The following is a 22,464-nucleotide window of genomic DNA, read 5'->3' as shown; positions in this document are numbered from 1 at the left end:
TTAGATTTCCCGTTCTTTCAATATCGTTGGTATAAAAAAGAAAAACTTAATATCTTAAAGCACTTCTAGTTCATGAAATGTGACACATAAGAATTAAAGTTCACCCCACAAGACACAAGGTAAACGATATCCATAATCTCCAACCATAAGAAAGAGGGTCCCACCAGATATATACAGCATATGACGTGGAAAGTTCGTTGCCAAGTGTTATGTGTGTTGAGTGTGGATAAGGAAGGTAAAGAAGACATAGAATAGCATAGAACAAAACCCAAAAAACCAGAAAAAAGAAGAAACCATGGCAACTTCATCTACCATAATATCGTCTTCTCTCCTTCCCACCAGAGTTTTAACAGCAAATTCTCAAAACCAGCAACTCTGCCTTTTACGTAATGGGGCTCTGCCTGGCACAGCCTCCAAGAGAAGTGCTGCCTTCAGAGTTCAAGCTGCCAAGCTTCCTGCTGGGGTTTGTTTTTAATTTGTTCCTCCTGTCTCTCCGTTATTCTGTCATAAAAGTTAACTTATTTCTTCAATTATATTGTATTTGTATGCATATTTTACCCTTTTGAGAGAAATATAATTTTGTGTTTTGAAAACATAAAATGTGCATCTAAAATTTCAGGTGGTGGTGCCAAAAGTAGAGCCAAAATTTGCGGCCCCCTTCCTTGGGTTCACCAGGACTGCAGAAATATGGAACTCTAGAGCTTGCATGATTGGACTTATTGGAACTTTCATTGTAGAATTGGTAAAATTCTTATTCTTCTTCTTGGTTTCTATGGTCTGGTTTTTGAAAATTGAGGAAGTTTCTGAGGTTTTTTTGGCTGACCTGTTTTATATTGGTTTCATGATTTTCAGATATTGAACAAAGGAATATTACAGTTGATTGGAGTGGAAATTGGAAAAGGTCTTGATATTCCTCTGTGATCATTGTATAAAGGGGGAACTTTATTTGTAACAAGCACTGGTTCAAAACTGCATTTTGTAATTCATCTCAAGTGGGTTGCTCTGTTTTGCACTTCAAATTAATTTGTGCGCAGATCAGACTTTGTAATACATAGAACTTATGCTGCAAGGAACCCCATGCTTCGTTTGCGATTGCTGTCATTCTTTTGTAGGCTAAATGGTATAGCATCTAAAATGAGCTCTTCTGATCTTTCCTATCTTCTTATGTCCATGACGACCCTTGATTCTGTTTTCTTCATGAGCTCGGCCAATTCGCATGCTGTACAATCTTCAAAGCTTCTGGTTTAAGGTCAATCGGAACTCAGATTTGATGCACATTCAAATGGAGCTTGATAATTACAGTCTATACGCAACAAAATCACCAGGGTTGATCTATTAATAATCAAAATTTAGTTCAACAATTCAGACCCTGGTCCCACAAAGTCTCGGATGACCGCTAACTACTCTGATGACAAAATTTCTTTCTGAGGGATTGTACATCAAACTTGCATGTAGCTGCCACCATAGATTCCTCTACATTATCTAGATATAGGTACACATACATGTCATGATCTCACATGGCGTAAAGATACCGCATGAAGGTGTTTGGTGCATTTTCTCATCTAGTTGTATATCATTACAGAGTGCAAAGGGCATATGAGGGATTGGAGCAAATCTACACATTCCTTGTGATACATATCACCAAAGAAGAGAACCTCAAACGGCCACTGCAGATACTGGGAATGAAGACATTACAGGACCCTGCTGATTCGAGCATCTATAATTGGAACTTCTGAATTGGTATTAGATATGTCCAGTGCTTGGGCCAATGACAGCCGGCGATTTCTCCATATAGCCTCTGCCCAACTCTTCGCTTTTTCTCCTTGATCCTTTCGGTTCTGTTGGACACAAAGTACTTCTGCATACCCGCCTACACAATCAATTAACTATATCAGTCCAGACAACCTGTTTAGGATCTTTAAATTGAAAAGTCTTCATGTCAAATAGCTGCAATGATAAAGGTCATAGCAGGTTTCCATCCAGACAGACCTATTCTACTTGAATTGGAGCCCTGGAAGTTTATCACAACTCCTTAGGTACATTTGTTCTTTTCTTAAAACTGGTATAACATCTATGCAATAATACCAAATCTCTTGTAAGAATATACAAAGCCGATTTTGCAAAAAAGGTCATTGTTCAGTTATAATATCTAGTTAAGATTATACTCAAAGTGCATGCTGAGAAACCATTTGGATGCTTTGCCATTACCTCTTGCAAGGGCCACTATATCACTTCTATCTACCTTTGCTTCAGTACCTACACAACCCAATAAAGAGCAATGAACAATTATTACCTGCTCTCAAATGTGGAGAAACTTATGGCACACTTAACACATACCTTTGGTCTCAAATGGTGGAGCTTTCAGCAACTCTATCGCCCTTCTATAAAGGCCCTGTCAATTGTAGGGGGAGGGGGACGAATAAGGCCATAGAAACAAAGTATAGCAAGAAAACACGAGATTCTAAAGTTGATAAAAAGAAGTAGATAGGATAATATACAAGTTCTAACCTCTTGAATCAAAAGAGAACTAGAATGCTCTAGCATTGCTTTACGCCGAAACATGAGAGCTATGCAGGTTAAAACAACACCAACCTTGGGATGGTGAGAGCCTACACAAAAATCAAGGAAACCACAAGATATCAACTCATCGTTCAATAAAAATTCTGAGAACTTTTGCATCACTCATAACAAAAGTAATAACAAAGCAACACACCAAAATGTTCCTCTGTTATGGTTAAAGCCCTAGTCAATATCTCCTCGGCATCAGCAAAGTTCCTAAAAGGTCACAGGTTAATCTCATGGTCAATCTAGCTAAAAAATGAAAAAAGAAAGGCTCAACAGTAGTCAAGAACTTACCCCAAGTGAGCCTCAAGCTGTCCCAAAGCACATGTAGCAGCAAGGGAAACTTCCTCTGGTGACATATTACAGGCGGCCAATGCATTTGAGTTACTGAACTCTTTATTCTTGGAAACCCCTTGAATAACATTCTGGTAGACATCCTTTGCCAACGAAAATTTCTGTGACGCATGTAAGAATTCTCCATAGGATAAAGCAGCACTACCTGCACAGCTTTAAATTTATCATCTCATGTCGACCAATGTCATGTCTAAGCCACAATGACATATAAAATGAACCTCACCGGTGATTTCCAGGTTGTCCTTAAGTCCTCGAAAGAAAGACTCAGCTGCAAAGAACCCAAATTCAGAATTTGCTTTTCCTGATACTCAGAAATGTACTAGTTGGGGCAAATGTGAGTGTAAATTTAGACAAAGGCTAAGTTAGCCTTTAGCTGTACCTGACACAGTATTACCATGGACAAGCTCAACAAGCCCTTTTACTGCTCTAGCACGAGCATGTATAACCTCAGAATCTCCACCATTAGATCCAGGCTCGTTCTTCACCAACAGTTCTAAGAATTTATCTGCGAGCACTGATGAGGTATCATCCTATAAGAAAACATTTACATATACTTAAACCATATAAAAATACAAGAAAACATTTCTGATCGTTCTCATGGTGATTACCTGCTCCAACTCTAAGTGAAGTCCAACAAGAGCCTCCAAGGCGGCAACTTTAACAAAAGGCGGAATGATTTATTAGTCAATAGGTCATTCTATTAAGGAAATTTAAAATATAAAAATATAAAAAAATCTTACCCCTGACACCAATTGAACAGCTGGTCAAGTCTTGAACTTTTTGCAGTTTATCCATTGCTTCATCAAAATTTCCTCTGAAAAATTAAATATGAGTTTCTTAATCCATCAAGCATAGAACTTGATTGGGTTTTGCAATGACCCAAAAGAAAAGAAAAAAGAAAAAACCTTTCAGATGATAAAGTGGACATGGCCAATAAAACCATTCCCCTTGAATTATCACCAGCAGGGTCCTGCCCTTCACTTGGCTGAGTCGAAAGGCACTGTTCCAATACAAGCAGACCTTGTGCATACGATTCATCTACATTTCCCATATATCCAAAATTAAAATAAAACTTCAATTCCAGAATTCAATTTCAAAATTTAAAAAAAATGGAAAATTGAGAAGACGAGAGTTGAAAAGGGACCTGATTTCTGGGACCTGGCATGAGAGAGAGCGTAGTTGATCATCTGAAGAGCAACAGGGTTGGCGTTTGAGCCGTTGATCCCATCGTGAACTAGTCTGGACGGTGGTGATCGTTGAAGGAGGGAGGGCCCGAGCTTGGCGGTTCGAGCAACGGTAGCCCCAGCTCGTGATAGCTTAACTGCGGTGTGAATCATTGCCGGTTGCTGGTTTCTCTTCCTGAATAGGAATATCCAAAACCCCAAATTGGAATGCGAGGGATTTTTGTTTGTTGTCCAAAAAAATATAATGGGGAAATTGGAAAATCAAAATTTTGATATTTTCTTATTATTTTATTTTCGAATTTAATTATATTTGTAAGGGAAAACTCAATCAAATTCAATTTACCCTTTCACCCACGAAAAAAATAAATAAATCAAGTCACCCCTTTTCTTTAGCATATCCAATTCACTTCAATGTTGAGCATGAACTCTTATTTCATTTTAGTTTTTCAATTACTTGGATTTTCATGGACTATTGTTTTGCGTATTTGTCCCTTTAAAATGAAGTAGTTGCGTTGAAAAAAAAAATTCGTAAACGAGGGTAATTTTGGGTAATTTTAATTTAACATGTGTATATACACTTATCTTAGTACATGTTTATACATTCATATAATTAATTAACTCACTTGGTAACTAAATTTTGGAAAAAGTTTTGAGGCCTCTAAGTACAATTGTTTTACCTGCCTTATCATGTGTCCAGCACTTTTCCAAATCCTTGTTTTTGTTCTTATCAATTGGAAATGACTGTTTTTTACATGTATTAAGATGCAGGGCATCAGGAGGCTATCTTTTCCTAGCCAGTCCATGATCTTCTATCTTCTTCTATATTCCCAAATCAAACTTTTCCAATCAGAAGCATGCATGCCAGTTTCTGTTGAAACCTACTTCCGAGACACAAAAGAAAGATCCTTTGATTTGATGTGATTTGGTAAAGGAAGATGCATAATTGTGTTTTAGAAATCACTTTATCTTAAACAATGATGAAGATTACTTGTAGTATCTTAACATGATATCACTTTTGCAATATAGCTGCTGCTACTTGTAATTTAAAATAGTTCATAAATTTTTCTGCTTTCATAAGCATTTGATTCACAGGAATAAATTGAGGATCAAGTAATCCAAGTAAAAGTTTCATCATTCAACTTCACCCCTACCAGAAAAGAGGTCCTGTGTTTTTGTTAATTCTTTTTTAATTTAGAAATTTTAGTTTAAATTTGTTTATAGATAGTGGTGGAGAAAAGAAAGCCCTCAATGGGAAGCAATGAATATATGCCCTTTTATCATCATGAAAGTAAAAGTGGAAAGAGGGTTGAGAAAGAAAGCAAAAGAGACTGAAACAGACGTTAAGAGAGGATGTTAAAAAGCTTGATGTTGTCTCAATTTATATATATAGTTGTGGTGGTGAAGTGTTTTCAGATGAAGTACTTCTCCAATTCTCAGTCCCTTTCTCACCATATAGACATCAATGCCAACTTCCTCTTTTCTCTTCCCCCTACTCTTCCTTTTAGCCCCAATCTCAATTACAAGTAATTCTTCATCTTCTTCTTCTATGTACTTCTTGTACTCTATTGATTCATGCACTGTGTTTTCTTTTTTGTGTTTCTAATTGGGTTTTTCTTGTTGCAGATGGGGCTCAACTCATTCTAGTAAACAACTGCAATGAAAGTATATGGCCTGGTATACTTGGCACAGCAGGCCTAGCCACTCCTCAAAGTGGCGGTTTCCACCTCGGCAGTGGCCAAGAACTAGTTCTTGATGTGCCTGAGAAGTGGTCAGGAAGGATATGGGGCAGGCAGGGCTGTCAATTTGACAATGATGGAAAAGGCAATTGTGAGACCGGCGATTGTTTTGGCCAATTGCATTGTCAGGGGAAAGGGGGTGTACCTCCAGCAACCGTTGTTGAAATGACACTCGGATCATCAACTTCACCCCTGCATTTCTATGATGTGAGCTTGGTTGATGGATTTAATCTGCCTGTGTCAATGAAACCGGTCGGTGGTGGAATAGGCTGTGGTGTTGCCTCATGTGAGGTTGATTTGAACGTTTGCTGCCCATCAGCATTGGAAGTGAGGAGAGGAGGCAGGGTTGTGGGGTGTAAAAGTGCCTGCTTGGCTATGCAATCTGCTAAGTATTGCTGCACAGGAAGCTATGCAAATCCAAACACTTGCAAGCCAACCCTTTTTGCGCATCTGTTTAAGGCCATATGTCCCAAGGCCTATAGCTATGCTTTTGATGACTCTTCCAGCCTTAACAAATGCAGGGCTTCGCGGTACGTCATCACTTTCTGCCCTGCCCAATGAGCAATGGCTGAAGGAGATTTTAGACATTGTCAAATATATTGTTCTGCAATGAAACCAATGGCTTTTGTAGTACTATTCTATACTTAAAAGTGAGGTTCTTCTGTTTTTTTTTTCTTCATTAGAAGATTGGATCTACTTTCTTTTTATGATCTGTTAGAAGCCAACTTTTAAGTCACACATCAACTATCACATAATGTGACCAAATGATGTGATCCATTAGAAATTACTCTACAGAAATTAAATGGCAGTTTCCTGTTGGCGAGGGGCCTTAATGCCAATTGGGTGTCATAGTTTAAATCCATTAACTTTGAGAAGGTCCGTCTTGTAGCTGTTATAATTTTAAGGATAATTGTTTGTACCTAATCAGATAACATTTACAGAGTGTTTGAAGCCGATTTGCATAACATCCGTTACGATACGATAAACACAACTAAGCTGCATTTGATGTCCAAACAAAACAGAAGGAAAGCTCCAAATTGTACAAGTTACAACAACAAAGGAATCTTAAAATCAGGCAAGATGAAGATGCACTTCAGCTTACAAACAAAACTAATCAGACACCATTTGAAGCACTGCTCTATAAAACTCTGGGTTCTAAGAGTTAGAGATGAACTTCTAAACTGAACCATCCAAGAAAGAGAACATGGGTTCATACACAGATGTAGCATTGATTCATGAGGAGGTTGCAGTTGCACCAACTTTTGGATCGTCTCTGCCGGTACCAAATGTTCAAGAAATAGTAAAGAGTGACCCTTTGCATGTCCCTGAAAGATACCTTATTAAAAATCAAGAGGACATGCCAAAGGATGCAGATCATACATGTAATCTTTCTTCTGAAATTCCTACAATTGATTTCTCTCTGCTCTCAAGAGGACATAAGGAGGAGCTAACCAAACTTGATCTGGCTTGCAAAGAATGGGGCTTTTTCCAGGTAATAAATATTGAAATCATCTATCATATTTTGTTATGTGACAATGTTTCATTTCTTCATATCTGAGTCCAGTATGATACTAATGACACATTATTTTGGAAGAAAATTTGGTGAACAAATTGATATTATAATTTATAATCCATATCATAACAGTTCCACACAAAAGAGTGACCTACAAGTAGAAACTCTCTCAATGCAACATGTCAAGTTAAATCAGCTTTGCTGCAGATGGTAAATCATGGAGTGGCAACAGAAGTGTTGCAGGGCATGAAGGATGCTGCAGCAAAGTTCTTTGAACTTCCTGTAGAAGAGAAGAATAAAGTTGCTATGACATCAGACGACATACAAGGCTACGGGCATGCGTATGTGGTTTCAGAAGAGCAGATACTGGATTGGTCTGATTTACTTTTTCTTATCGTTTACCCGTCTCAGTACAGAAAGCTTAAGTTTTGGCCAACCACACCAGAGGAATACAAGTATGTTTCTAAAACTCAGGGGAAAAATAGAGTAATGTTTAATTTGAAAACATTAGATGAATTCAAAGAGAAATGGTAGTCTCAGTAGTCCACTCATAAGTAGCTGATTGAAAGCCGTTAATAAGCGTGGGGTTTTATACCTGTCGATGGTCTAGAATCATCTACACACGTGTGGACGACTGAGCCCATAAAATCAAACTTCCAATTTTGTTAATAAATATTGTATTGGTGAAGGGAGGCTATTGAGGCATATTCTATTGAAGTTAAAAGAGTTGGAGAGGAGCTCATAAGGTATATATCTCTAATTATGGGGATGGAAAAGGATGCTCTTCTTGCACTACATCAAGAGTTGGTCCAAGGTGTGCTTGTGAACTACTATCCACCATGTTGCATGCCTGATAAAGTACTAGGCAAAAGTCCACACTCTGACACAAGCACCATAACCATACTCATGCAAGAAGACAATGTAACCGGATTACAGATTCGAAAAGAAGGAGAATGGGTGCCGGTGAAGCCAATTCCAAACGCTCTCGTTGTGAATGTGGGAGATGTTGTTGAGGTAAAACTTGCATTTAGTTTAAATAGAAAAGTGATCTTAATTGAACTATAAAAGAGAAGAATAATATTTTTTTTCTTTGAGCTTCATACTTGTTCTTGCTCTGACAGATATGGAGCAATGGAAAGTACAAAAGCATTGAGCACAGAGCTGTGACAACTGAAAGCAGGGCGAGGCTATCTTATGCAACATTTCTTTTCCCACATGATGATGTTGAAGTGGAACCATTTGATCATATGGTGGAGTCTCCAGGGTCCCTTCGGATGTACAAGAAAGTTAGATATGGAGACTATCTGAGGCAATCCTTGAAGAGGAAAATGGAGGGGAAGGCACACACTGATGCGGCGAAGACTGCAAGTTAAGAAAGATGGTGTTTCTATTTTAGAAAACCAGAGAAAATAAAAAGACTTAAATCAAGTCTCTAATGATCAAATCAGTTTATGTGCCTTTTGTAATACAAAAATAGCATATATCATCAAGGATGCAGTTTTTGGTTTCTTGTCTATGTAGGAAAGAAACCCTATAAAATTTTAATAGTAAGCTTTCTAATCAAGTAGCCAAAGCCAAATTACAGGGGATTATAATAAGGAAAAAGCTTGGCTCCTTAAAATTGAGGAGGAGCTCCTCCTTACCACCAATGTGGTTTTCACATGTGTCAATTTTTTTTTCTTTTTTGTTGAAACTTTGTCAACGCTGTTGGAATTTGACGAGTGTGAAAACTCCATTGGTTTTAAGGAGGAGCTCCTCCTATAGCCTATCATCACTCATTATTATATCCATTTCCCCATTTCCCTTTCCCCTGGTTTGCTAGTTCTTCTCTTTGCTGTTGTTTTTGTGCCAAAACCCTGACTGTTTGAGGGGATTGTTAAACCTCCTTGGGATGAATTAGTTAAAGCATATCTTAGCCATAATCAAACTCATGTGGACATTAATTAAACCTCCAAAATCATGAGATGAATATTAATATTCAATTTCCAGTGAAATGCAGAATAAGACTGCACATTAACCTCCAAAAATCATTAATAAAAAAGAAATCCAAGTTTCTAACTAAAGTCAAAATATGTAGAAATATTAAAATCAGGGTAGATGAAGATCCCCTTAGCATACAAACAAAAACTAATCAGAGACCATTTAGAGCTTGCATATTTGTTCTATCAGATCTGGGTGCTTAGCAGTTAGAGTTAGATTTACAGAGATGGCTTCGAACCCCGATGCACCGGCTTATGGCTCATCTCTTCCAGCACCAAATGTTCAAGAAATAGTAAGGAGTGACCCTTTGCTGGTACCTGAAAGATACCTTATTAGGAATGAAGAAGACTTGCCAAAGTGTGGAGATCATATTAGTCATCTTTCTTCTGAGGTTCCTATCATTGATTTCTCTCTGCTCTCAAAAGGGCACAAGGAGGAGCTTAAGAAACTTGACCTGGCTTGCAAAGAATGGGGATTTTTTCAGGTTATTTACCCTATTGAGTACATACATATACATATACATATATATATATATAATATTATTTCATATCTAAGTTAAATAAACTTTTCTGCAGATGGTAAATCATGGAGTGGCAACAGAAGTGTTGCAGGCCATGAAGGATGCTGCGGCAGAGTTCTTTGAGCTTGAGTTGGAAGAGAAGAATAAGATTGCTATGCCACCAGATGACATACAAGGCTACGGGCATACCCATGTGGTCTCAGAAAAGCAAATACTGGACTGGTCTGACTCACTGAGTCTCTTTGTTTACCCGTCCCGGTATAGAAAGCTCAAGCTTTGGCCAACCACACCAAAGGAATTCAAGTAAGTTTCTAAAAATCAGGGGAAAAACAGAGTATTGTTTCTTCAAATTTGTTAATACTAATGACTCCAATGAAATATATTAGAATGTGAGTATTCAACCCAAAATTAATTGGGCATAGGTGAAGAGGCGCAAGTTCCTTTAAACTATTATGCAAGACTTTAATTCCCCGACATGGGATTCACACACGATCCACGGTTTATAGTCACTTACTTGCATGAAAGACTGAACTAAATTCTAATGTCTATGTTTTCAATTGTTGTATTTGTGAAGGGAGGTTATTGAGGTGTATTCTAGTGAAGTTAAAAAAGTTGGAGAGGAGCTCCTAAGGTCTCTATCTATAATTATGGGGATGGAGAGGGACACTCTTCTTGGACTGCATAAAGAGTTGCTCCAAGCTTTGCGGGTGAACTACTATCCTCAATGTTGCATGCCTGATAAAGTACTAGGTCTAAGTCCTCACTCGGACAAAAACTCAATAACAATACTTTTGCAAGAAGACAATGCGACCGGGTTACAGATTCGACAAGCGGGAGAATGGGTTCCGGTGAAGCCAATTCCAAACGCTCTCGTTGTGAATGTTGGAGATGCTATTGAGGTAAAGAAAGAGGTTACAAAAAGTGTTATTGGGCAGAAAAAGAAAACTACAAAAGAGAACAAGGTTTTCTAAGCTTCACATTTGTTCTTTTTATGACAGATATGGAGTAATGGGAAGTACAAGAGCATTGAACACAGAGTTGTGACAACCGAAAGTAAGGCGAGATTGTCATATGCATCATTTCTTTTGCCAAATGACGATGTGGAAGTTGAACCATTTGATTACATGGTGGAGTCGACAGGGTCCGTTCGGATGTACAAGAAAGTCAGATTTGGAGATTATCTGAGGCAAGCGTTTAAGAAGAAAATCAATGGGAAGGCACACATTCAGACGGCGAGGATTGAAAGTTGATTAGCAGATGTTTTAATTTTCAAAAGCCAGAGGGAAAAGGAGAAAGAAAAATTAAAACCAAGGCTTCCATCATAATTGAGTTATAAGTTTCTTATATTTTATACACTAAAAACGTTTATGTAACTATACATGCATATGCATTTGATAGGACCTTCCAGCTGGCTAGCCACGTGTCTAGGCTAGTGGAATTGTATAAGTACTCAGTAGTCGAGTACAGAGGTTTTCTTATGATTGAAAATGTCCTTTTAATTCCTGAAATTCCTTCTTTACTTTTTCTAGCTAAGGGTCCTATTAGCATTGATAATTGCAGCTCAAAATCATGAATTCATTGTTGGAAATATGAGTGATAAATTGTTATAAAATAAACAAATAAATATTGCAAACATAACAGACTTTTACAAAAGGAGAATTGAATTAGAAGAACTTTAATTGAGTCGAGACAAGTGTTGGATACTCTAATCTTAAGACGAATTACGCTCCACATTGGTGCTTATGGTTTACTAGCATTCGACTCCCCTCTTTGTGAAAAAAGCACTGCAATTTACAAGGAACTTTGAACCAAATTATTCAAGAACCTCTCTTTGTGAATATGAAAACTCTAATGCTCTCTATAGATGGAAGTCTATAGGTAGTGAATTGATTGAATCATAAAACTGCAGGAGGATTGTTCTATTTATAGATAATGAAATACCCTTTCTAAAAAGGTATCCCAATCTGAAAAAGCAAACAATGCATCCCTAGGTCTCTAATAAGGTTCCAGACACATTATCATCCCCAAATTGAAGATAGGCCATTATAATAACCTAAGGGTCATGTCTTTAATCCAATAAATTTTATTAATTTCCGTTCAAATAGAAAATTTATATTAAAAATATTATATTAAATTTCTCACAATCATTGGAAGAAATTTGGAACTTGTGGACTTAAATATTATCGCAAATATATTTCATGGGCGACAAAAGTAAGAAAAAAGCAAGACAAAGACTTTTACCTAACACCAACACAGTGATAAGCATAAAAGCAACCCAATCCCCCTGTTTCTACCTAATACTCACCAAGATGTCGATTGAATTTGGTAGAAGATGCAATGTCGGTTTTTCCATGGCCACAAATATGAATGAAGGTTACAGTGTAATCTAGAAAAGTCCATGAGATTAGTGACTGGAAACGCACAGCCAAGTCCACTGACTTTGGCTATGTAACAATTAACAAAGAGTGGGTAGCAAATAGCTAACCTACCAAGAGATGAAAAATAGAAGACCAATTGGCCTACCTAAATCAATAGAGATTCTACATTACTAGAAGGCCAACACTCCTCCTCCATTGAAGACAACTCATCTGAAACCCCTAGTTGGAGCACTAATTTTTTTTAGAACCGAGAGAAACATGAGTTCAACCCCTGATATAGCATTTGCACCAAATGTTCAAGAAATTGTGAGGAGTGACCCTTCGCAGATCCCTGAAAATTTCCTCATAATTAGGAATGAAGAAGAAGGCAAGTCAAATAATACTGCGGATACATGTCATCTTTCTTCTGAGATTCCTATTGTTGATCTTTCTCTGCTCTCAAGAGGACACAAGGAGGAGCTTAACAAACTAGACCAGGCTTGCAAAGAATGGGGATTCTTTCAGGTGATCGTATCCTAAAAATAACTGCGCCATTTTTTTTTTTGGTCAGACAAATAGATCTATGTAGTCATCTTATTCGTAACCCAAATTTAAAGTCTCGCAATATAGACACTGTATATTGTCAAACAGTCTGGTAAGAGAACATTTATTGTATGATATCGGAATCCCAACTTTCTGAATTATTGGATTTCTTTTTTTTTTTTTTTTGAGTTATGATATTAGAATATTATATATTAATTGTAGGTGGTAAATCATGGAGTGGCAACCGAAGTGTTGCAGGAAATGAAGGATGCTACGGCCAAGTTCTTTGAACTTCCGTTAGAAGAAAAGAACAAAATTCGCATGCCGTCGGACGACTTTCAAGGCTACGGCCAAGCCTATGCAGCTTCCCAAGGGCAGACACTGGACTGGTCTGACGCACTGTTTCTCAGTGTTTATCCATCCCACCATAGAAAGCTCAAGTTTTGGCCAACCTCACCAGAGGGATTCAAGTAATGTTTCTAAACTCAACTTAGGGAATACGAAGTAGGCACATTGTCAATTTCTTCTCATTTGAAAACACTAGTCCATGTTGATGATGTACTTGTAATAGATATGAGATCTAATGATGCTTCGAATCTTAATGGAATTGAGTTTAATTTTGTTGAAATTAATGTTTACTAACTTTCAATAGTTGAAAATTACCCACATGCGCATGCAATTGAAGCTAGCTAAACTCAATATATAACTTCCAATTTATTGATGAAGGGATGCTATTGAGGCATATTCAAGTGGAGTAAAAAGAGTTGGAGATGAGCTCCTAAGGTCTCTATCTTGCACTTTGGGGATGGAGAAGGATGCTCTTCTTAAACTACATCAAGAAGTGGTCCAAGTTTTGCGCGTGAACTACTATCCTACATGCCATATGCCTGACAAAGTGCTAGGTCTAAGTCCACACTCGGACACAGGCACCATAACCATACTCATGCAAGAAGACAATGTAACCGGATTGCAGATTAGAAAAGAAGGAGAATGGGTTCCCGTGAAGCCAATTCCAAACGCTCTCGTTGTCAATGTTGGAGATGTTATTGAGGTAATTACAGTACTTCTTTGCTCGATGTGATTGTAATACCGTGGCATGGAATTATCAGCTTATTCATGTTATAATATTTATATATTTATTAATACTCTGATCGCGGTGTTACGAACCCAACCAAAAGTTTATCACTATACTATAATTTAAGCTTTATGACACAGATTTTGAGTAATGGGAAGTACAAGAGCATTGAACATAGAGCTGTCACAACTGAAACCAAAGCGAGGATATCTTATGCATCATTTCTTTTGCCACATCTAGATGTGGAAGTTGAGCCGTTTGATCATATTGTGGAGGCATTGGGGACTCGGAGGTACAAGAAGGTCAAATATGGAGATTATCTAGGGAATTCCTTGAAGGGGAAACTTAAGGGCAAGGCACACATTGAAACAGCCAAGATCGGAAGTTAATTAAGCAGATGTCTTGATTTTCAAAAGCCAGAAAAAAGAAATGAAGTAAGGTTCTTCATGATGACTTTGAGTGGGCTTGTTATATTAAAATAAGAAATAGCATCGAGCATCCCATATCATATATCAATAATATATATACTCCCTCTTGTTGTTCTTTTTGTTTTAAGGGCTAGTTTTGGCATTGTAGTGCTGTGAAAATAATTATTTTTAAATTTAATATGATAAAAATCAATGCTAAAAGTGATGTGGATACAAAAATTAGTTTTCTGAGTGTTTGATAAACTATGATGTAAAAGCGTTATAGTTATATATAATGACTTAAATAGACATGATACTGAAAATAAATATTTATTTAACTATTTAGTAAAGAAAAGATTTTCACTTTCATTTATGCAAAGCTTGTACCAAAAAATTACACACCCCAAAAATATTTCAACTATAAAATAATAAAGGTAAACAAATAACAAGTTGTGAACTTGTGTATGCATGTTTGCCACCTCAAATATTCTTGAAGCTTCTATTATCTATTGTAGCTTCTGTTTCTCAAATGCATTCATCATTGGCAACGTCTCATCTTCCTTCCTCTCTCCCTTAATAAATAAATAAAAGAAGAACTGAAAATGCCTAATGTTCTTTGGATCGAGATTGGGCTGAACAATCCTCAGCCTTGTTATTCTTCCAGATGACATATCATTCTTCTTCCGGGTTCCTCTGCTATACAGAGCTTTTTCTGAGTTTGCCAAAAACAGTTGAGTTCCTCTCATCATCCGAATCATATTTTTCTGTTTTTGTTTTTGTGGGCAGTCTGTTTTGCAAATGGAAAGATGTAGGGGTTTAAATAGAATCTCTTTACCATATTATTATTCGAGGGTGCAGGCGTGTGTGAGAAAGAAGATGAAGGATAATTGATGTAATTTGTTTAAAGTGATAAGAATATTGTTGGCATTTTAGAAAATTTCATGAGTAAAGCAATGTATCACCACCGAACAGAGCTGGGATAAAGGTAAAGCAATGTTTTCTTATAATAATAGAACACACCTTTAAACAAACATTCCTGCCTACACTCAATTATATAGAGAACATTATATATACTATATCTCCCACGTGATCTGCACCCTAACAAAAATACACTAAATAGAATAACGTAGCTCAGCCCTCTCTTTCTCCTCCTCCATTAAAGGTAACCCATCTGCAACCAATTGACCTGGAGCATTTAGAGCAAGAAAGAAACATATGAGTTCATTCAAACCCTGATATGGCAAGTGTTCAAGAACTGGTCAAGAGTGACCCTTGGCAGGTCCCTGAAAAATTCCTCGTAGATAGGAATGAAGAAGACGAGCCAAAGAGTGATCTTTCTTCGAAGATCCCTATCATTGATCTTTCTCTGCTCTCTAGAGGGCAGAAAGAGGAGCTTGACAAACTGGACCAGGCTTGCAAAGAATGGGGATTCTTTCAGGTGATCATATCCTAATTGGTAGCGTTATGTACTCCAAACTGAATATTTTATCATTTTAGTATCCATCAAACTTATGTTGCTAGAGAAATGTTTGTATTTGTCAAACTATGATATGACCACACGAATTCAGGCATTTCTCATGATGCTTTGTGTGTGATAGTGTTTGAGTCAATGGACATTTTTCAAGTTACATATAAATCAAACTTTGCATGCATAGGTTGTGAATCATGGAGTGGTAGCAGAAGTGTTGCAGGAGATGAAGTATGCGACGGCCAAGTTCTTTCAACTTCCGTTGGAAGAGAAGAACAAGATTCGTATGGCATCCGGTGGGTTTCAAGGTTACGGGCAAGTCGATGGTGTTACCCGAGGGGAGACAATGGACTGGTCTGACCAACTGGTTCTCACTCTTTATCCAGCCCAATACAGGATGCTTAACTCTTGGCCAACAGAGCCAGAGGGATACAAGTAATGTTTCTAAACTGAACCCTAAACTCAGAACAAGTGGAAAGTTTTGTTAATTTTTTGAAATTTGAAAACACTAGCTAGTGGCATGTATGTTCATGTACTACATTCTACTTGATTATTTTTGGAAAATATTTTTTGAAGATGGTTGACCAATCACAGTTTATATGGGTGTGAACCTCAAATACTTGCGAGCATCACATCAATCAACAATTCAAAGTCGTCAGCGCACGTGCTAGTGATAAACTCTAATTAACTTGCAATTCTTTGATACATGTTGTGTTGTGTGGATCATGATGAAGGGAGGCTATTGAGGCATATTCAAGTGAAGTTAAAAGAGTTGGAGAGGAGCTCCCGAGGTCTCTATCTTTAATTATGGGGATGGAGAAGCATACTCTTCTTGAACTACATAAAGAGTTGCTCCAAACTCTGCGTGTGAACTACATTCCTCCATGCTCCATGCCTGATAAAGTACTAGGTCTAAGTCCACACTCGGACGCAAGCACCATAACCATACTGATGCAAGAAGACAATGTAACCGGGTTACATATTCGAAAAGAAGGTGAATGGGTGCCGGTGAAGCCAATTCCAAACGCTCTCGTTGTGAATGTGGGAGATGCTATTGAGGTACGAATGCTAATTGAACTATACAAAAGAAGTGCATTATTTTGCTTAAGCTTCATTGTTCTTATTGTTATGACAGATATGGAGCAATGGGAAGTACAAGAGCATTGAACATAGAGCTGTGGCAAACTCAGGCAAACTCAGGATATCTTATGCTTCATTTCTTTTCCCGCATGTTGACGTGGAAGTTGGACCATTTGATCATATGGTGGAGTCGTCAAGAACGTACAAGAAAGTCAAATATGGAGATTATCTGACGACTGCCTTGAAGAATAAACTGAAGGGAAAGACACACACTGAAATGGCCAAGACTGGAAGTTGAGCAAATATTTCAATTTTCAAAAGCCAGACAAAAGTTAAATCAAGTCTTCGTTGATGACTTTGAGTGGCTTGTTAATAAAACGTCATCAAGCATCTTGATTTTGATTTTTCTGTGGCTGTAACAATATGCAGTTCTCCCTTCTTCTTTTTTATAAATAAAATGAATCTTATGCACTTTGTGCCATTCCAAGTTCAAGCTGCCAAACCTCAAATTGTTTTCTGCTCAGCTATGAAACAACTAACAAAATGTGATAATATGCAAAGCAAAAAAAAACGCTTGAATCTAAAGAGAAATAAAAATTAGCGGGGTAAGGGGGAATGGAATGAACGAAATGACAACAAAATATGTGATGCAGTAAACAGGCTCCATGAGCTAATTTAAGAGACAAGCTCCCATTGGCATCATTATGGCACTAGAACTGCCTTGAACATTTGCAGCTTCTGGTGGAGGACCTGAACTGCACCTAGCAGCAAAGGAGGAGTTTCTTTCATCTCGCGGTACGGGGGTTTCTATCAGCAGGATTTGGGGCAAAAGTTCTATGCTATGACAGATATGGAGGAAGTACAAGAGCATTGACCATAGAGCTGTCACAACTGAACAAAGCGAGGGATATCTTAAATATGCATCATTTCTTTTGCCACTTCAAGGTCTCGGATGTACAAGTAGGTCAAATATATGGAGATTATCTGGGGAGTTCCTTGAAGGGGAAACTTATGGGGGAAGGCACGCATTGAAACTACAAAGATTTGAAGTTAACAAAGCAAAGGATCCGCATCTATTTTGAAAGGGAAAGCCAGAAAAAGAAAACTAAATAAAGTTTTTCATGATGACTTTAAGTGGGGCTTGTTATTCAAATAGGAAATTGCACCAAGCATATCCTCTATATATGCACTCTTTTGTGGGTCCTTTTGGTTTTTTTAGGTGGTTAACACTATCGACCGTTGGATTAATCCAGTGGCTGTCATGAATTTGGAGCTCACAGGCACCTAAAAGCGTTCCCTGATCATGTGAACTGGTTGTATTCATGCTTATTTTTAGTCCAAAATATATATGATGGATGCAGTTTTTTTAATCAATGAGGAATATGAAATTCAAATTTGAAGCATAAAAGTATCACTAAATTAATAGCTCGTTTATAAATATACATACAATTAAAAAATTATAACAACACGAAAAGAAATTTGCACTAACTCTATATTTTATGGAGTTTAATATTATTGGCCATGCTCACGGACAAGAGCAGGTGATCAAATGTTTTCTTATGAAACGTTTAAACAAATATTTCTGTCACTATCGCAATTATAGAATATATAACAATATGTATACATATGGTTTTTCTCGCACATGATCTGCACCCGCAAAAAAAACAAATCATTCTCCTCCTCCATTAAAGGTAACCAATCTGCAACAATTGACCTGAAGCATTTAGAACAAGAAATAAACATGAGTTCAAACCCTGATATGGCATATGTACCAAATGTTCAAGAACTGGTAAAGAGTGACCCTTCGCAGGTCCCTGAAAAATTCCTCATAATTAGGAATGAAGAAGACGAGCCAAAGAATGCAGGATGCAGGGTGCAGGTACTTTTCTTTTTCTTTTTTATGGATTTAAGTTTTAAAATATTTAAAATATATTTTATTTTATTGAATGTGTGGGCTCCACACGTGCCACGTCAACAACTTAACAGAAAATTTAAGGACCATTAGTGTCACACAAAAAACGTTAAGGTCGAAAAGTGATAATTTCACAAACGTCAAGGACCATTTGTGATTAAAAGCCGATAAATCTTATGCACTTTGTGCCATCGATAGTGCACTTCAAAGTTCAAGTTGCCAAACCCAAATTATGTTCTGCTCAGCTAAGAAACAACAAAAACCTTGTTTTCATTAATACCACGCTCAACAGCTAACAAAATGTGATACTATGCAAAGCAAAAAACTTTTGAATCTAAAGAGAAATACAAGGGGTATGGGGGAATGGAATGAACGAAATTACAACCGAGTGTATGATACAGTACACTGGTTCCGTGAGCTGATTAAATAGAGGCAACAAAAACAGCCACAGCTACATTACTAATTTGTCTGAGAGCTCCCATTGGCATCATCTCTGGTAGTAGAACTACCTTGAACATTTGCAGCTTCCGGTGGAGGACCTGCACCTAGCAGCAGAGGAGGAGTTTCTTTCTTCTCGGTACCAGGGTTTTTATCTGCAGGATTTGGAGCAAAAGCTCTAAGACGAGGTTCAAAAACCTTGCTTGCAACATCAGGTGGTGGTGCATCTTCCCCTGGAAGCACAAGAAGCCCATTCTCACGAAGAGAAGATGGCTCGTTGTAGCAGGCATTCCAGAGGGAGTCTACCAGCTGCCTCTCCTCTTTAGCTGCCCCAAGATCTTCAGGAGACATTGAACTAATACCTTTAATTCGCTCTTGAAGAAGTTGCTTCAATTTCTCATCTTCATCAGCTAAACCACTAGTGGACCCATCAGTTTTGTCTCGAGCAAGCTCAAGAAGGCCCCGGAGTGCAGCTTCTCGTACTTCTAGATCTTCGCTAGAGGCAAGGTGCAACATTATGCGTGGAAACCCTAGCTCACTTACTACATTGCAATCAGAGCTATTCTCGTGCAGTAGGAACTGAATCAAGTTCAGGGCTTTCCTGAAAAATGGTTAATTTTCAGAAGAAATTCATTATTGGGACACTAAATGAGGCAAAAATGAAGGCATACAAACATGTGAAGATTTCCAAATATATGAATTATTCAATTTCATTAATATGTTTTAATTCCCCCAAAAAACATATTAACAAAATGGCCCAAAGCAAAACATGAACTGAAGAAATAACAAAATCCTTGTAACACACAATTACCTCTGGAATCTCACGTTGTCAGAAGATAAAGCATCTCTCAAGGCTGCATAACCATTTGCTAGACGAAATGCAATGCTACCAGGTTTGTTGTGCCGGATTAAAGCTGAAAAGGTCATTCATTTGCAAAGCAAAAGCTACATCAATATCCTTTCACGACAGGACAAAACTAGAAAAACACAACTATTTACATGACTAAACAGCAAACACAGTTCATCATAATACTAAATGTAGTACTTACAGGAAATTGCGCCGAGCGCTTTGGTTCGAACAGTCACATCAGGGTCGGATGTGAGATTAGAAAACAGATATTCTAAGCCATTTGCTTCCACGACCAATTGTTGGCTCTTGGGGTTGTTCTGGACAATAGTGGTCACAACTTCTGCAGCCTTTGCTCGGATATTAGCATGGGAATTCTTCAGGTAACCAAGAAGAGGGACCAAACCGCCAATGGAATGAAGATCTGTGACAAATTAACAGCCAATGTTACAATGCACAAGACCCAAATATCAATATGCAAAAGAACACACACCAAATAAGATGATCGCAAAAGTCCAGTTCAAAGAAAAGGGTCAGAAATTTTACCATTGGCCATGTCAATAGACTCAACATGCTCTTGCAACTCATCCAACAAATCTGCCACAGACCCAAACGAAGTACCAACAAAGTTTATTATATGTCATAAATTCAAAACAAAAACAACAACAACAACAAAAAAACTTGGAGGAAAATTTCATATTTTATTAAATAAAAGGAGACAAACCTTCAATATCAGCAGGAGTAACTCCTTGAGCTTCCAAAACCTGCTCAGGAGTTTGCATTACAAGTGTTATCTCCTTCATGCGCTTCACAACGTCAATACTCTGCGATTGCATCGCTTCCATAAACCATCTCCTATCCTCCTCGCTATAAAAACACAACCAAAAACCAATCAATTTGGTCTTCACACACATGCTTTCGAGTATTTCTATACATGGATTACAAATAATTGCGTAATTAGTATGATTTTTGGGGCGCAGAGATAAAAGTACCTCAAATTGCGATTGGGGCGAGTGCCATCAGAGTGAGCGAGGCTCCATTTGAGCAATCCATCCCAGTTGGGTCCGTCTTTTGCCATTGTTGCTTCGTCTTCAACAAAACCAAAACCCTAAACACTCTGCCTTTTTCTCTGCTCTGCTAATTGATGAAGAAACAATAAATTATAAAGGAAACGATTTAAAGCACTAGCAGTTACATAGGAATATAAGTCGATATACAACACCGCTCAGACTTCAAGTTCTCGAAACCTCTCGACAGTTCTGGAACTCTAGTTTATACACTAGAACTGAACGGAAGACACGCAGGCGGCAGGGGGCCGAGCTGCCCGGCCTATGGGCCTGCAAGTTAGATTAGGTTGGGCTGAGGTTGTTAGAGGCCCAATAAACTGTGTACTAGTCTTTCAGTCTTCGGTGGAAGGCCCAATTCTGTTGAATCATGGGATTTCTTTTTTCTTTTTTCTTTTTTTTTGGTCACTAGTTGTGTATATTAAACAACTGCTAGCCTCAAAGACTTACAATGACGAAAATTAATGTTCTATAATTTATAAAGTTTTTTATTTGGGTAACGGATCTAAAATACGGAATTTAAGCTTTATTTGTAAAGTTATCTTTTTTTTAAAACTCAATCTCTTTTGAAATTTTAGAAATGATAATGTTTTAGATAGAATTTAAAGTTGGGATTTATGACCTCCTAATTCTTTTTTTTTTCCCATATGGAATTTCTAAATTTCTATGTTTTTTTTAATCCAAACACGGGACTTGGTTCATATCAATTTAGAAATTCTAACTTTTGTCAAACTCTCAAGCTTATTTTCCTCATCCAAACTCACTGTTAAGATGTTGCATTACATACAGGTGGGGGTGCTAATAATGTATATCAAGTTTTCGCTTTGCCTTACGTGTTGCTAGAGAGGCAAACAAATAAAATTATAATAATACTAATTATACTACGGTCAGTCATTCACACATGTATGAATAATTTATGAATATAAATCAATTCAACGTGAATAAATCATGTGTGGACAGCAAAATCTACGTGGTTAGAATATGAACTAACAAAGTATACCAAACTTAATGTACACTACAAGCAATCGGTGACGGAGGATAATTACTGGCGGAGAGTGACCTCTAAAACCTAATTCACTGGTTGGCTGTCAGCAAGATTTGCCTCAGGTTTATTAAATCCAACGCTGCTTGCTAATTTTGCGTTTATTGGACGGAGTTTAAGTTGGTAAACACAATACAACGTGCTCCCTCGCATGGTGTTGGCAGTGGCCACTTCACTACACCAATGATTTGGCTCCACAAATTGAAACCATTAAACAATACAATAGTGGTGCAAACGTGGAATATTCTGTCTTCCATAATCAAATGTTGTCTTTTCGTATGTGGTTGCTAGTCCTACTAGCCACTAGGTGGGGTCCATCCCCTCACTCCATAAAGCCTTCATCAGTGAGCTGTGACATGTAAACAAACTCACACGACATGTC

General features: G+C 37.7%; 8 protein-coding genes across 10 annotated transcripts; 6 read left to right on the top strand and 2 right to left on the bottom strand.

Moving 5' to 3' along the window:
• On the top strand, window positions 242-1,102 carry LOC18774229 (light-harvesting complex-like protein OHP1, chloroplastic). The gene is made up of 3 exons (XM_020566889.1): window positions 242-463; window positions 620-742; window positions 853-1,102. The coding sequence occupies exons 1-3, from the start codon at window positions 296-298 to the stop codon at window positions 919-921; spliced, it is 360 nt and encodes a 119-aa protein (XP_020422478.1). The 5' UTR covers window positions 242-295; the 3' UTR covers window positions 922-1,102.
• LOC18773300 lies at window positions 1,305-4,372 on the bottom strand. Its single transcript, XM_007207267.2, has 12 exons — window positions 4,061-4,372; window positions 3,822-3,954; window positions 3,657-3,730; window positions 3,525-3,571; window positions 3,296-3,446; window positions 3,140-3,184; window positions 2,857-3,061; window positions 2,714-2,775; window positions 2,509-2,609; window positions 2,338-2,392; window positions 2,209-2,256; window positions 1,305-1,870 (listed from the first exon to the last, which is right to left on the bottom strand). Exons 1-12 carry the CDS (start codon window positions 4,251-4,253, stop codon window positions 1,692-1,694), a joined length of 1,293 nt encoding a protein of 430 aa, XP_007207329.1. The 5' UTR covers window positions 4,254-4,372; the 3' UTR covers window positions 1,305-1,691.
• LOC18774684 (thaumatin-like protein) lies at window positions 5,484-6,715 on the top strand. Its single transcript, XM_007206323.2, has 2 exons — window positions 5,484-5,623; window positions 5,724-6,715. Exons 1-2 carry the CDS (start codon window positions 5,563-5,565, stop codon window positions 6,395-6,397), a joined length of 735 nt encoding a protein of 244 aa, XP_007206385.2. The 5' UTR covers window positions 5,484-5,562; the 3' UTR covers window positions 6,398-6,715.
• Window positions 7,041-9,245, top strand: LOC18774515 (protein SRG1). The gene is made up of 4 exons (XM_020565871.1): window positions 7,041-7,328; window positions 7,557-7,804; window positions 8,039-8,363; window positions 8,471-9,245. The coding sequence occupies exons 1-4, from the start codon at window positions 7,041-7,043 to the stop codon at window positions 8,720-8,722; spliced, it is 1,113 nt and encodes a 370-aa protein (XP_020421460.1). The 3' UTR covers window positions 8,723-9,245.
• On the top strand, window positions 9,445-11,403 carry LOC109950005 (protein SRG1-like). Of its 2 annotated transcripts, XM_020567389.1 has the most exons (5): window positions 9,445-9,813; window positions 9,905-10,152; window positions 10,424-10,748; window positions 10,848-10,902; window positions 10,990-11,403. In XM_020567389.1, exons 1-5 carry the CDS (start codon window positions 9,556-9,558, stop codon window positions 11,097-11,099), a joined length of 996 nt encoding a protein of 331 aa, XP_020422978.1. In that variant the 5' UTR covers window positions 9,445-9,555; the 3' UTR covers window positions 11,100-11,403. The 2 variants fall into 2 exon arrangements, with proteins under 2 accessions (XP_020422978.1, XP_020422977.1); XM_020567388.1 differs by having other exon boundaries at window positions 9,451-9,813; window positions 10,848-11,403.
• On the top strand, window positions 12,223-14,367 carry LOC109949929 (protein SRG1-like). Its single transcript, XM_020566895.1, has 4 exons — window positions 12,223-12,731; window positions 12,972-13,219; window positions 13,476-13,800; window positions 13,965-14,367. Exons 1-4 carry the CDS (start codon window positions 12,486-12,488, stop codon window positions 14,211-14,213), a joined length of 1,068 nt encoding a protein of 355 aa, XP_020422484.1. The 5' UTR covers window positions 12,223-12,485; the 3' UTR covers window positions 14,214-14,367.
• On the top strand, window positions 14,575-17,266 carry LOC18772297 (protein SRG1). 2 transcript variants are annotated; one of them, XM_020566896.1, is made up of 5 exons: window positions 14,575-14,961; window positions 15,394-15,669; window positions 15,887-16,134; window positions 16,434-16,758; window positions 16,835-17,266. In XM_020566896.1, the coding sequence occupies exons 2-5, from the start codon at window positions 15,469-15,471 to the stop codon at window positions 17,075-17,077; spliced, it is 1,017 nt and encodes a 338-aa protein (XP_020422485.1). In that variant the 5' UTR covers window positions 14,575-14,961; window positions 15,394-15,468; the 3' UTR covers window positions 17,078-17,266. The 2 variants fall into 2 exon arrangements, with proteins under 2 accessions (XP_020422485.1, XP_020422486.1); XM_020566897.1 differs by lacking the exon at window positions 15,394-15,669.
• LOC18772419 (hsp70 nucleotide exchange factor fes1) lies at window positions 18,938-21,226 on the bottom strand. The gene is made up of 6 exons (XM_007205246.2): window positions 20,969-21,226; window positions 20,701-20,843; window positions 20,523-20,573; window positions 20,179-20,400; window positions 19,941-20,043; window positions 18,938-19,730 (listed from the first exon to the last, which is right to left on the bottom strand). The coding sequence occupies exons 1-6, from the start codon at window positions 21,052-21,054 to the stop codon at window positions 19,151-19,153; spliced, it is 1,185 nt and encodes a 394-aa protein (XP_007205308.1). The 5' UTR covers window positions 21,055-21,226; the 3' UTR covers window positions 18,938-19,150.

The sequence above is a fragment of the Prunus persica genome, chromosome G6, assembly GCF_000346465.2.
Source record: "Prunus persica cultivar Lovell chromosome G6, Prunus_persica_NCBIv2, whole genome shotgun sequence".
Taxonomy (NCBI): domain Eukaryota; kingdom Viridiplantae; phylum Streptophyta; class Magnoliopsida; order Rosales; family Rosaceae; genus Prunus; species Prunus persica.
Note: the sequence above shows the minus strand (reverse complement) of the source record. Positions and strands in the feature narration are given on the sequence as shown.

Bases quoted from the DNA above. Each gene is read 5' to 3' on its own strand.
- LOC18772419 (XM_007205246.2), bottom strand. From the start codon at position 21,054: ATGGCAAAAGACGGACCCAACTGGGATGGATTGCTCAAATGGAGCCTC. The intron at 20,401-20,522 runs GTAAAATTTCTG...AATTTGTCACAG, and splicing joins GTCTATTGACATGGCCAATG to ATCTTCATTCCATTGGCGGT. The intron at 19,731-19,940 runs GTAATTGTGTGT...ACCATTTTTCAG, and splicing joins GACAACGTGAGATTCCAGAG to GAAAGCCCTGAACTTGATTC.
- LOC109950005 (XM_020567388.1), top strand. From the start codon at position 9,556: ATGGCTTCGAACCCCGATGCACCGGCTTATGGCTCATCTCTTCCAGCA. The intron at 9,814-9,904 runs GTTATTTACCCT...ACTTTTCTGCAG, and splicing joins AAGAATGGGGATTTTTTCAG to ATGGTAAATCATGGAGTGGC. The intron at 10,749-10,847 runs GTAAAGAAAGAG...TTTTTATGACAG, and splicing joins ATGTTGGAGATGCTATTGAG to ATATGGAGTAATGGGAAGTA.
- LOC109949929 (XM_020566895.1), top strand. From the start codon at position 12,486: ATGAGTTCAACCCCTGATATAGCATTTGCACCAAATGTTCAAGAAATT. The intron at 13,220-13,475 runs GTAATGTTTCTA...TTATTGATGAAG, and splicing joins ACCTCACCAGAGGGATTCAA to GGATGCTATTGAGGCATATT. The intron at 13,801-13,964 runs GTAATTACAGTA...TTTATGACACAG, and splicing joins ATGTTGGAGATGTTATTGAG to ATTTTGAGTAATGGGAAGTA.
- LOC18774515 (XM_020565871.1), top strand. From the start codon at position 7,041: ATGGGTTCATACACAGATGTAGCATTGATTCATGAGGAGGTTGCAGTT. The intron at 7,805-8,038 runs GTATGTTTCTAA...GTATTGGTGAAG, and splicing joins ACCACACCAGAGGAATACAA to GGAGGCTATTGAGGCATATT. The intron at 8,364-8,470 runs GTAAAACTTGCA...TTGCTCTGACAG, and splicing joins ATGTGGGAGATGTTGTTGAG to ATATGGAGCAATGGAAAGTA.
- LOC18774684 (XM_007206323.2), top strand. From the start codon at position 5,563: ATGCCAACTTCCTCTTTTCTCTTCCCCCTACTCTTCCTTTTAGCCCCA. The intron at 5,624-5,723 runs GTAATTCTTCAT...TTCTTGTTGCAG, and splicing joins AGCCCCAATCTCAATTACAA to ATGGGGCTCAACTCATTCTA.
- LOC18773300 (XM_007207267.2), bottom strand. From the start codon at position 4,253: ATGATTCACACCGCAGTTAAGCTATCACGAGCTGGGGCTACCGTTGCT. The intron at 3,955-4,060 runs GTCCCTTTTCAA...TGGGAAATGTAG, and splicing joins TGCCAGGTCCCAGAAATCAG to ATGAATCGTATGCACAAGGT. The intron at 3,572-3,656 runs GTAAGATTTTTT...CTTTTGTTAAAG, and splicing joins CTGTTCAATTGGTGTCAGGG to TTGCCGCCTTGGAGGCTCTT.
- LOC18774229 (XM_020566889.1), top strand. From the start codon at position 296: ATGGCAACTTCATCTACCATAATATCGTCTTCTCTCCTTCCCACCAGA. The intron at 464-619 runs GTTTGTTTTTAA...CTAAAATTTCAG, and splicing joins CTGCCAAGCTTCCTGCTGGG to GTGGTGGTGCCAAAAGTAGA. The intron at 743-852 runs GTAAAATTCTTA...CATGATTTTCAG, and splicing joins GAACTTTCATTGTAGAATTG to ATATTGAACAAAGGAATATT.
- LOC18772297 (XM_020566896.1), top strand. From the start codon at position 15,469: ATGGCAAGTGTTCAAGAACTGGTCAAGAGTGACCCTTGGCAGGTCCCT. The intron at 15,670-15,886 runs GTGATCATATCC...TTGCATGCATAG, and splicing joins AAGAATGGGGATTCTTTCAG to GTTGTGAATCATGGAGTGGT. The intron at 16,759-16,834 runs GTACGAATGCTA...TTGTTATGACAG, and splicing joins ATGTGGGAGATGCTATTGAG to ATATGGAGCAATGGGAAGTA.